At 31.0% G+C, this 13,611-nt stretch overlaps 1 protein-coding gene across 1 annotated transcript; it reads left to right on the forward strand.

The window, feature by feature from the left end:
• Nucleotides 1–9,761: 9,761 nt before the first annotated feature.
• On the forward strand, nucleotides 9,762–12,174 carry LOC108481341 (uncharacterized). Its single transcript, XM_017784512.2, has 2 exons — nucleotides 9,762–10,646; nucleotides 10,751–12,174. The coding sequence occupies exons 1-2, from the start codon at nucleotides 10,158–10,160 to the stop codon at nucleotides 10,853–10,855; spliced, it is 594 nt and encodes a 197-aa protein (XP_017640001.1). The 5' UTR covers nucleotides 9,762–10,157; the 3' UTR covers nucleotides 10,856–12,174.
• Nucleotides 12,175–13,611: the final 1,437 nt, after the last annotated feature.

Raw genomic sequence — 13,611 nt, forward strand, 5'->3', positions numbered from 1 at the left:
GAAATGTTGAATTTTGGTTTTGTATAATTTAAGCCATGCGAAAATAACTTGTTAATAAAGTTGATGTTTGTGTATATTTGGGTATGGTATAAGTATATTTTGGGAAGAATGTCTCATAGTATGTGTGTGTATGGTGTTTTGATTACATGTCTTAATTGAGAAATGTTTCGGTTGTTGGATGTGATTTTGCTATAATGCATATGTGTTCATGAAACTTAAGTCCATGTACATTCGATTAGAATATTTTTGGTTATATGTTTTGAATGGATATGTCATGGATGATTTATGAATTAGCTCACTTTAGTAAGCTTGATATTTGGATTATTAATTTGTGATGTTTGGATTTATGATTCAGCAATTGGGAAATGGTAAGTATGGTTTCATTCGGTTTAAACAATGAAGAAAGCGATGAATGCACGTTTCAGTTATGGTATATCACAATTTGATCAAGTTCTATTTATGTCATATGTGTGTGTAATTGATTTGAACATTTCGTGAGATAAGAATTAGGTGGTACGATGCATGACTATATTCGACCTAACTTAGTAAAAATACTTATATGCTTCTGAGTCAATCACTTGTGAGTTGGATTTTTAGATTTGATATGTGATGACAAGATTATATATATATATGATTAAATGGTAGGTATTTTATATTAAATGTGATCTTTGTTTTAGGTAAGATATAAGTATTATATATGTACTTCACTTACAAGTTAGGCCTTGGTATATTGTATGGGAACATATAAGATTGCTTATTAGATTAACTAACATGTTTGCATGCATATTATATTTATGATATTACTATGTGAGCTAAATCAAGAATGAAAATAGTGATTAAAAGTTTAAGATATTTGGATAATATTAATGAATATATGTGTTTGAGTATTCAGTCATGGCATGTGGATGAGCTCTCATGAGTCTTTTCTTATATATATGTTTATATTTTGGTTGGTTTGCGTACGTGCATGATTATATTGATTCATTGATTATGGTAAGGTTATGAAATGTGCAATTGAGATGTGATAGCCGAATAGCTAAAGAAGGGTTTGGGTTCTTTGTATGTATCCGAATGTTTGTTCTAAATTTGTGAAATTATGCATAATATGGGAAGTTTATATAAGCTTATGTATAAATTTCGCATAAAGGAATTATAAATTTGGTAAGGACATTATTTAAATGATGTAGAATTTTTGCACTTGCATGACTTTTGATAAACAAACCTAAAATTTTAGTAATGAAATTAATAATGTAACTATGTTTTGTGTATTGATAAAACGTCACACTTATATACAATATATGATTGAGTTATATATATATATATATATATATATATATATATAATCTGAATCTCGAGTTGCAATTTATAATAAATATTTGTATAAGTATTAGCATGTTCGGTAATGCCTCATAACCCAAGTCCGGCAACGGATACAGGTTAAGGGTGTTACATAGGCCATGGATGCTCAGATGGATTCTATGAAATTCAATACGGTGTGGGAACTTGTAAACTTGCCAATTGGGATTAAACCCATAGGGTGTAAGTGGATTTACAAGAGGAAGAGAAATGTGGAAGGGAAAGTGGAAACATACAAAGCTAGACTTGTAGGGAAATGCTACATACAAAAAGAAGGCATCGATTACGTTGAGACCTTTTCTCTGATAGTCATGCTGAAGTCTATCCGTATAGTCTTATCCATTGCTGTTGCTCTTGATTACGAGATCTGGCAAATAGATGTCAATGCAGCATTTTTGAATGGCTATTTTGATGAGACCATTTACATGGCTCAACCCACTGGCTACGTTCTCAAAGGAAGGAGCAGAAAGTTTGCAAATTGCTAAGATCCATTTATAGACTTAAGCAGGTGTCTCGCTAATGGAATAAAAGATTTAATCAAATGATCAAGACTTTTGGATTTGAGTAAAACACTAATGAACCTTGTGTTTATAAGCGTATAAAGGACAAAAAAATGGCCTTCCTCGTTTTGTATGTCAATGACATTCTACTTATTGAAAACTATGTAAGAAAATTGTCATCGGTTAAACTGTGGTTAGTTCAACAGTTTATCATGAAGGACTTGGGTAAAGCTAATTATATTCTTGGAATTCGAATCCTTAGGGATCGAAAAAATAAAATGATAACTGTTCTCAAGCTTTATACATCAATAAGGTATTGGAATGTTTTGCAATGACGATGCAAAGGTAGGCATTCAGCCAATTGCATCAGATTTTCATCTTTCTTCAGATGATTGTCCTAAGACAGTGGAAGAAAGAAAACATATGAGTAAGGTTTCATATGCTTCAGCAGTTGGAAGCCTTATGTATGCGATGCTTTGCACACATCCAGATATCTATTTCGCAGTAGAAATGGTTAGTTGATATCAGGCGAATCCAGGTCTCAAGCATTGGCAAACTGTAAAGCATATATTAAGGTATCTTAAAATAACTAGGGATTATATGCTTGTGTATTCTGAGGAGGACCATACTCTTGTTGGATACACAGATTCAGACTTCCAAACTTGTAAAGATTCAATGAAATCAACGTCGAAAAATGTATTCGATGTAGGTCGTGAAGCCATAGTATGGAGAAGTGTAAAACAAACTTACACTACTGACTCTACTATGGAGGCCGAGTATGTGGCTGCTTCTAAGGCAACGAAAGAAGCAATATGGCTTCAAAAGTTTGTAACCAAGCTTGAAGTTATTCCTAGTATAGAAAAAGTTATAGCACTGTATTATTATAACAGTGCTGCAATAGCAAATACCAAGGAAATGATAAGTCACAAGAGGAAGAAACACATTGATCGAAAGTATCACTTGATACGAGAGGCAATAGCCAAAGGAATTGTAGATGTGATGAAAGTAGCTTCTGAAGATAACTTTGCGGATCCGTTTACTAAGACTCTTGTCACTAAAAGTTTTAACAAATACGTCGAGGATATGGGAATGCGAAACATGACACATTTACTTCACTAGGGCAAGTGAGAGATTGTTGGGAAATGTGCCCATATTGTAGTAAACATGTAACTGTTTTCTATTTATTTGAACAATGAATAAATAAATAAAGTTAATTTCACATCACTATTATGTCTTTTGTATTTTCTATATTTTATATTTTGCATGTATAGCGAAATTGTGACAAGCAAATATTAGCTCATTGACTGTCTAAAGTTCAAACTGAATATGGCATTATAAGAACGTTTACAATGCGAGAAAGACAACTTATTTTAGTAGATAATCTAAATGAGTTCATTATCCCGTAAAAGAATCAAAGTGAGCATTTGATTCAAATACTGAGAAATATTATTATGTCATCTACAATTCCAATTGGGAAGATGGCTAGTCTTGGCTATCGAAGTAGTTGACTCCACGAGTAGAGACATAGATGTATTCATTGGTAGAATGATACATTGGACTAGACCCAAGATGAATTAATTTTGAATCCTTTTGTGAATTAATTCACTTGTGACGTTCATGGTGTGATTTACCTAAATCTTGAGTTAGTCGCTAATCATGCGTATGCAACTCATGTGCTTTGATATAAGTGGAGGCTTATGCTCTAAAGATGATCAAGCCCATAGCCGATATGTTGGGTACATGACTTATGTACGGAATGAGTTTACTAGCAACAGTGGAATTCATAGCCCAATTAAAGATTTAATGATATCATCTCATTGAAGTGTGTGGATTGATAAATATGGAACGTGGCCATGGGTTGCTTGTTCTCGAACGAGTAATTTATCACAGTCATTTGTTGAAAATGATCATATTAATCATTAAGAAGACATAATGGTGAAAATGAGATAAAATAGGATTGTATTGAGTGACTAAAAAAAATCAAGGATATCATATGAAGGTAACACACACATTACGAGGTCATTGAACAAATCAGTTGGATGAATTGCTTCATAAAGAGTATACAATAAGGAGTTTTTAATCATGGTATTTATTATGGACTGACTCCATGATTAAGTAATTGTGAATTATCGCACGACGCTTCTGGACATAATTGCAATCACTAGAGCGTAATTGTATACATCCGATTGGTCCTTCCGCTAGCTCAACAAAAGCTCGATCGAACTACATTTGAATTAGAAGAAAATTCTACGACTTTGGGAATAATTTAATTGAGTCGATTTATTCCATGTGAAATTAAATTAGGTAGTCATGAGAATTGTTCAACTAGAGAATTTGATTAAATAAATTTCTTGAAAAATTAATTTGGAAAATTTAAGTGATTTTTTGAAAAATTAATTTTGATAAATTAAAATTAAATTAATCAAATTAATTAAAATTAATATGATATTTTCAAGTCAAACAATTACCCAATGGGTAATTGAACTTAAAAATTAGACCAGAGATTGTAAATTGGGCGTGGGAGCCCAAAACTGAGATCAAGACCCAAAAACTGGTCGAATCGAGCCCAGTATGTGAAACCAAGCCGATAGTCCAACCAGTGGTTTGACTGGACCGGTCGAGACGACACTGACCCAGATCGAACTTGCAGTAGCCGAATTGGCTTAGGGTGCTGTAAGGGTGTCGCACCTACATCACTAGACACAACATTGCGATGGCGGCGTCCCAGTGGCCTACGGTGGTTGAGCAGTGAAATGGTTACACTCCTACTAGGACTCTAGTAAAGAATTTGATTTCAGATTAATTATTCCAAAAATAATATTATTTTAATATTTTAATATTAAATTTAATTTAATATTATCTTAATATTATTTCATTAGTTTAATATTAAAGTGATTATCTTAATATTAAATTTAATTTAATGTTTATCTTGTAGATAAACATTCTATTATTTTACTAAGATTTAATATTAAATTTAATCTAATATTTATCTTGATAAATATTATATTAATTTAAAATTAAAGTGATTAAGTTTAATCATAGTTAAACTCTCTAAACTCTCCTTACATAAATAGAGCATTAGGTCATTATTTACACACACTTGAATTCAAGATAAAGTTGTAGAGACAAAATTCTCTGAAGAGATTATTCTAGAAAATTTCTAAAGATACTTTTCTAATTTACAACTTGACTCAAAAGTTTAGAGAAATTGTAAAATTACCCCACTAGTAATTTTTGTGAAAAGTTTTCTGATTTAAAGCGAGCCCATACTCGACAGACATAAGTTTGAGGATAGCGGACAAGACTACTCAGTGGAAGTACTCATCCTAGACAAATCGAAAAGGTACAATTCTGATTAAGCGTTTATTACTTTAGATATCACAACCAAGATTTTATTTTGAAAAAAAATTTAAAACTCTGGTTTTTTCCTAAATTTATTTTCCGCTATGTTTTTCAAACCCATTTTTCTAACAGTTTGTCCACAACGATGAGTGATTTATCCACAACGTGGTGTAAAGGTAGAGGAGTTCTAGAAAACTCCTACTGTGGTGTGTAGCGATGAGGTAAAGCCCTTTCCTAATAATTGAAATTGCATTGCATTCATAAGCATATGCATAGTGGTGAACATTGAGATATTGTGACGACGAGATGAACTAAAAAATCGATATTCTGAAATTACTATTGTGAATTCTATGATACTATTGATGGTTAATTTGAAAAATCGATTCTTTGATTTGCTATTTGACTGTGATTATACTATGCATTATTATTTAATATGACCTATCGACTGTTTGCATTGATTTTCTTGTGATTGAACACACTAAGCTTTATAGCTCACCCTCTTTATTCTCCATCCTTATAGATAACCCACTAGGTTAGGATGCAGACACAATGTTCGGAGGGACTTGGCTCGGTTTTTCTATTAAAATATTTAATTCTTTTAAATTTGAAAGTAATGCTTTAGAAATAAAATTAGATTTTTCATAAATTGCTAAATAGAATAATTAAGACAAATAAATCAAAACTTAGACCACAACAAAGTATAGCAAGATAATGTGGTATTATCTTAGAATGGTATTATCTTAGAATAGGCGTTGTAGGAATGCTAATCATTCTTTGCATGTAATTGAACTTTTGAACCCATATTTAGTTAAATAAGATTCGAATTTGTTCCTTTTAAGATTAGTTAGCCAAGTTTAATATAATCTTAAGGTATAATAACAAATTTAACTTCTAGCATTTACCTCTTTTGTCACATTGGCTATTTTTTCAAAAGACTTTCACTCTTAACCTTTAAATTTTAGTCAAATTATTATTTTTGGATAAAAGCTAACTAGACTACTGATCGCCTATAAATGTGTTATCTTTTATATTATAAATATCATAACAAAAATATATAAAAATTAAATCGGCAATGTCTGCAAGTATATGAGTCAAATTGTAATATAGTATTTGTGTTTACAACGGAACACATAGAAGAATTTTGAGGATCGTACCCAAGGGAGGATGGATTAAATCTATTGAAAATCTCTTTATAATAACAAATCTGAATAATAGTAATTAAATCCTATATGACAGATAAAAAAAAGGATTAATATGAGGAATTAAATAACTAAAATAAATAAGCAATAAAATAAACAAATGATTAAACCGATAAGACTAATCAAGAAGATTAACTCATTTTAGGGGTTGTAATTAACTTTATATTAGGGTTTTAGGGTGGATTAGCTATCAATTAACCAATTATTACCTCCCAGCCTCTAACTGATTAATTAATTAGTTGATAGTCGTTTATCTCCCGACCTCACTTCCTCAAGCAGGAAAATTTATGTTTTACTCAACAAAACTTATCTCCCGATCTCATTTAACCTATGATTACTTCTTAGGGTTGTCAATCCTAGGGTTTAGAAATGCGTAATTTAAACTAACTAATCTTATCGAGAAACCCTAAATCCTCCGTTAATCACGTGTCCAGCCACTCGTTAATCTCCCCTAACGAAGTTAGCCACTCATGTTATCCATAATCTCAAACTCAATTGAATTAAACATGTAAATAACAGGAATAAATCAGAAGAGAAAAGAGATTGGAATAATCTTGATTTAATGTCGAGTGAAGAACAAAGTAACAAATCTGTTTATTGGAATAATGAATATCACCGCTTGTAAAAGCAAATAAATTGAAATACTTCTATTAAATAAAAGAAATCTTAGGTTGAAACCAATTCGAAGAGGAAAGAATAAAGAGTTTATGAAAAGTAAAAGAAAATTTAATCTAATTCTACTCCTAAACTACAAGGGTTTTTGGATGTGTCTAAGACGACTTAGTTACATCAAACCCCTAAAGTTTTATTTATAGGAGTGTTGACAGCCTGAATTAGGTCTTCGGCACGTCATAGGTCTTCGTATAAAGTTGATTGTGTGGACAAAAATAGCCCGAAAATACTTGGGCTACATATCGACCCTATGTCTTGCCATGCAAGGCCTATGGCGCGACACGACAAGCCTTATGTGCCTTCTTTGGTTTGTTTCATGCTTTGATGACTCAAGAAGCTTGTACATCACTCGTTCTTTACTCCTACGTCTATTGGGCTTATAATTCATCATCCTACACATTCAATTACACAAATTAAAACTACTTAAAGCCCGTATCGGTCTAATAGGTACACTCACAAAATGTGTTAAAAACACTTATTTTTACTAACTTGTAATACTAACTACTAAATATCGAAAATGCAATACTTAATACTGAAAGTGCTAGAAAACAAGCTCCTTAAGTGCGGAAATAAACTAAAATAATTACTACATTTGACATCAAATCAACTAATAAAAATTTAACAACATTGATATGACAACTTAAAAAAAGCAACATTGATGCGACAATGTCACATTTACTTTATTGTTGCATGGATACTTTTTAGAATTTTTATAAATTTGTTTAACATTTTCTAAATTTTTATGTAATGTGTTAAATTTTGTAAAGTGAATAAAAGACTAAATTTATTAAAGTGTGAATAAAAGAATCGAGACAAAAATGTAAAGAATATAAATATTAAAGACTAAATTTATTATTAATTTTTTAAAGTGTTACAAGTTTAATTTTAATTAAAATAAAGTTACAAATAACCAATTACACTTAAATAAAAAAATACTGATTCTTTCATAAGATTTTATGTCTAAAAATCTTTTACAATATACTATAATTAGATGTGTTCATGGGTCAGTCAGTCTAAGTATGATATTAAAATATTTTATGCTTGCCTAAGTCCGACTTGAAATATGGGTCTAGAAATTTACCAAAATCTGCTCATATTTACAAAAGACTAACATAAGCCCATTTTAAGTCCACCCATATTAATTTTTAATTTTTTTTAAAAAAGTATTTATATTATTTTAATTTAATATTTAATAATTTAATTTTTTTCTTTATTAAAATTTTTATATAGTCATCTTAATATTATTTTAATATTTACATTAGAGTAGTATTATATATTTAGTATAGATTTTTTTGTGTTATAAATTATATAATATATAAAAATAACATAATATAAAATATTATAAACTTAAAATCAAGCAGGATGAAGCCTTAAATTTTCAAGTCTGTTCGAATAGCTCAACTTATAAATAAGTCTAATTATAATATATAAATACGTATTAAATATTAATTCATATATTTACTACAAATTACTCTCAAATAAACATTCTTCCCCGAAAAAGAGAGTTGTTTTTGTTTCATTATTAAAAAGTTGGTATGTAATGGTAAATTAAATTTTAAAAAAATAATAACATAGATTCCGGATGTATTTATAAATAAAAGGTGTTGGGTTATAGCATTAGTTAATTATTAAAACTTGGTAGGCTAAGAAACATGATGGGTAATGAGTTAGTAACGTACGGGAGTTAATGATAATGTATGAAGAAAGACCCCAACTAGTTTATTTTCCTTGAAAAGCTAAGGAAAATGGATACACCTGCCCAAGCCTATCCTCATGAAAATACCCACCAATTATTCACAAAAGACATGCTTTGGAGATTTCTTTTCCAATTAATCCCATGAAATTATTTTATGTAAAGACAAAATCATCATCATCATAATCACTCTACCAATGTCCAAATCTCTCCATCTTTCACATGCACTGTCCCCCCTTTCTTCTTTTAAAACACTTGTTTTATTTTCTACTGCTTATATAATCTACTTAAAATTAAAACATGGTCATTCTTGCTAACGATGCAATAATTTATTACAAATTATTATATTTTATTGTTAAATTTAAGTTTATTATAATATTATTTTTAGTTATATGGTTTTTATGTATGTATTTTTATTTTATTTTGAAACGTTTTAATGATATTAATAATTAGAATTAAATTTTAAATTTTAAAAATAGATAAATTAAATTCTTAAAATAAAATATAATGATTGAATTCTAAATATAAGAAGAGTACAAAAACTTATAATATATTTTAACTTAATTTACAGTTTTAAAGCAGCGAGTTAATTTTGTTTAGAGATAAATAATTTTTGCATCTTGACATGAATGTAGTGATTATAAAACTCTTAGACACATATTTGACACGAGTTATCTATCTTCACCCTTTATATCGAATAAAAATGATTTTTGTGAAAATATTATTATGTATATAAAAATTAAAATTATGTAGTTAAACTCATAATTTATTAAAATTTTAATCTTAGAATTAATTCTAAACAATAAAAATCAATAACAAGAGTTTACTGAAAATAGATATAACAAATATGGACATTAATTCGGGGAGGGGGGGTGTTTGTCCCTTAATCCAGCGCTCTAACCATAATCACCACAGGCGGCGCAGTCACTGTGGGTTACCCCACCACGTTCCTTAGAAGCGCGTCTATCACACAAAAGCTTCTCGTGCGTGAACAGCAAATGAAGGGCGAAAAGTAAAACCGAAGCCCCGGGAGAGTCGCGCATTAAACTTTTATAATCACAATATATCCATTAACGTGGCAGTAAAATATTGGTGGAATCGTACATGAGAAACCAACCCCAACCGTAGAAGATAACGGCGACTGTCCCCCCACCACCCCCAAAAAAAAAAAAAAAAAACACAAAGGGAAAATCGAGGGAGCAGTCTTTTACTTCCAATAATTCATCATTCTCCTAATCCTTTCTGTATTCAAGCTGGCAACACCCTCTCCTTCCTCTTCTTCTTCTCATCTCAGATTTTCCATAAACCCTAAATCTAAATTCCCGTTTCTATGACCAACAATTCTCCAATCCCCATGCTTTAACACAAAATTCCTTGTGAGAACCCCTCCCCAAAATGATGATTCCTTTAATTGTTTCCACATTTATTCACCTTGTTTTCATCTTCGCGGCTGTCAGCTGCGAGAAAGATTCTATTTACGATATCCTAAAGGCCCATGGGCTACCCATGGGGTTGCTTCCGAAGGGTATATCCCGATTTGACATCGACGATACGGGCCGCTTCGAGGTTCATTTGGATCAGGCCTGTAATGCCAAGTTTGAAAGCCAGTTGCATTTTGATACCAATGTGTCAGGTACCTTGAGTTATGGGCAGATCGGGGCGTTGTCGGGGATTGCGGCTCAAGAGTTGTTTCTTTGGTTCCCGGTTAAAGGGATTGGGGTCGATGATCCCAGCTCCGGTCTCATTTATTTTGACGTTGGTGTCGTTGTTAAGCAGCTTCCTTTGTCGATGTTCGAAACGCCTAAGGACTGTATGGCGGTAGGGGATTTTGAATCCGGCGATTCAATTCCAGATGACGATTTGTTAGCTGAATCAATTGCCAAGGTTCAATTTTTTTTTTTTACTTGCTTCACTCTTAATTGATTAATGCTTTATGAAAAACATGCTAATGAATAGCGGAATTGATCGTTTCTTTATAAAATTTGTAGAGTCAATCCGCGAAACTTGGACATGAACTTGATCAAGGAAGTTTGGGAGGAACCATATGTAGAAAGGTGGGCAAAAGCAGTTGTGCATTAGTGCAATCAGTTTAGCTATCAAAGGGGATTTTGGGTCCCGGTCACCCCATGCTGTAAATTTTGTTGGAGAGTCTGCTCTAGGTTCCTGTGTGCTTTGCTTGCGTTTTTGTCTTTATTCTATATAGTGCGGAATTGCCGACATACCAAGTCCAGCCGGCTTCTAGCTATGCCAGGATGGCCGATGAGAGGGAAATTGGAAGTTTTCAAACATACATTTTCGATGATCATCATGGTTGGCATATCATATGGATTATGGAATATAAAAATGGAGATGGGAGCATTTGGACGGTGATTTCAGGTGATAAAATCTATGAAATTTTATTCATATGTTAAATTTTTACTTTATTATGAATGTAAGCATGGTTGTTGAATCGAGTCACTTTTTGTTGCAGTAAAAAAAAAAAATAGATTTAAGAGAGTTCATGAATGAATCATGATACTAAGTTCAATAATAAAACTGTCTTGCTTCATTTCCATTATTTATTGCTTGGTTAACATTCTGTAAGGCCTTTGTAATTATGCTTCAATATCGTGTTTCAGTTTTTTTTTTTGTTGATTATTTTCTAATCTTGAGTTTCCCCTGTTCTGCATCACATATGCATGTACTATGTGTCCATAATCCATATTATTTCAGTGATAACATGGGTGGGTGTACAGTGTACTGAGGACATTGTTATTGGATCCCTCTTTTTTCTTTTTCTCTTATTTAAGGGACTTACATTGTTATGCTCAGGTGTAAACCTTGATGAAATCTGTTTTCACTTTTCTTTCTCAGAGAGTTTTTATGGTAATTGGAGTATATCCCGTCTTGTGGATTTTTGATCTAGCATTCTCGTCTCCCAAAAATATTTTAAGTTTGACATTTTTCCTTTTATTTTGGGCTTTGGGAGAGGTTTTTAAAACTTTTGCAAAACCAGTGAACTTTTGTGGTATCTACCAGATTGGTTCAATGCCATTTGCTTATTTTCTTGGCATATGGTGGAAGTCGTGACTCGTGAAAAGCATTAAAAAAATAGCTCGTTTTAGTATGTATAACCTAAGTTGTCGGATTTTGGATCAGTTAATATCCAGAATCAGAGAATCACTGCAGACGTGGTATACTCCAGTACAGTGCTCTGCATCATGGTGAGATCTTTTTAATCTATGAAGTGTATAATCTGTCTCTTCTTCATCGTTTACTATTCATACGAGATACTGGATGCTTTAGCAATCTTGTAAACAAATAATTTCTTTGCCTTGAGCTACTTGGTTGTGAAATGTTGAATAAGAAAGTGGACATGTACCTATTAAATAAGGAAATGTTTCATCTGAGAATGTCTGACTTGGGGTGTAAAGATCTTGATTTCCTATCATGTAAGATTTACTGTTTGCCTATACTGGGTCCATAGCATAGTGTAGGGTGATGAAATACAGATGGTTTTGAGCTAGGCCAGTGGACCGACATTAAATTTATTTAACAAGTTGAAATTTGGTGCCCCACTTGTATGAAAGGACACGGTTTGTTCTGCACTGTTAGACATAGACATTCCAAGAAGCTGAGCCTTGTTTTCATTTCCTAACGGGGGTAACAAGTTTGTTTACTTAAAATGATTAAAACGATAGTATCTCGGGTGAACATGCTATTCTTTTGTGTTCATTACTTGGCCCTTGTAGTTAAAGGTAGATAGATAATGATTATGTAAAGAAGCTGTTGTTCTCAGTTGTTGATGGATAAAGGAATTGGAAGAACTTGACTGCCTTGGGGTTTTAAACATTTGTGATTTCTTCCTTGATGGATTTACACATCTACAACTTGGTAGAAACATAAAAATATTTGCATTTGTTTTAATTAAATGATATCATTAATGCATGAAATGAAAACATTTGTTGAGGATGATAATGCAATCTTTCCATTCTAAAGCACCACAAAATCTAATGTTTAATACAGACATGCATGACAAGTTTGATTTTCATTGTATCTATGAAATTTTTATTTCGAAGTCACATATTCGGTAAAATGTAAATGTTATTGTACAGGCAACAAGGTTAAATTACAGCAAATCATTCTCGTGTAATTTTGCAATTTATTCATCTATAACATAAACATAAATTATTAGGAATGTCAAATTTTAAAGGTTAACTGCCCTGGATGTCCCCAAACTATAATTCGGATTTTGAATTAGCCATTGAACTTCAAATTTAGAATATGAGTGATTGTTTAGTGCAATTAACCCATTATATATATATATATTTTTTCGGTGAAATAAATAATTTAATTGTCTAAGTATATTTTGTATTATATTTAATAATGGTATTGTGTTGAAAAGTAGTAGGGGTGGTCAATGTTATATATACACTGTTTTTATTTTATTTTATCTCGTGCTCATTTATTTTATAAATTTTTATTATTTAAATAAAATTAAATATATTTAATAGAAAATTTATATATTTGAAAATTAGAAATATATAAACAATATCGTTTACGATTTTGATCTTGATTGTATCCATGTCGCTTACAACCTTTTATTAGAAAAATTATAAACAATATTTTCGGCTTTAAAATTTTGTAAAATTGTATTTTAAATTTTGAATAAAACTTTTGATAATTTGTTTTATTACAGTGTGTTTATTATTTTGAGGGTTAAATAAGAAATAGATCAATTTTAGATTTTTTAAAATGCATGCAAAAAAATTATTTTAAAACATTTAATGGAAATAATTTAGTGCTAATATTAATGATATAGTGATATTTCAATTTTAGTTTTTTTTTAAAAAAATATTTTTCAACATTT

This window comes from Gossypium arboreum, chromosome 7 (assembly GCF_025698485.1).
Source record: "Gossypium arboreum isolate Shixiya-1 chromosome 7, ASM2569848v2, whole genome shotgun sequence".
Taxonomy (NCBI): domain Eukaryota; kingdom Viridiplantae; phylum Streptophyta; class Magnoliopsida; order Malvales; family Malvaceae; genus Gossypium; species Gossypium arboreum.

Coding starts and splice junctions, on each gene's coding strand:
- LOC108481341 (XM_017784512.2), top strand. CDS start 10,158: ATGATGATTCCTTTAATTGTTTCCACATTTATTCACCTTGTTTTCATC. Junction 10,647..10,750: donor TAGCTGAATCAATTGCCAAG/GTTCAATTTTTT, acceptor TAAAATTTGTAG/AGTCAATCCGCGAAACTTGG.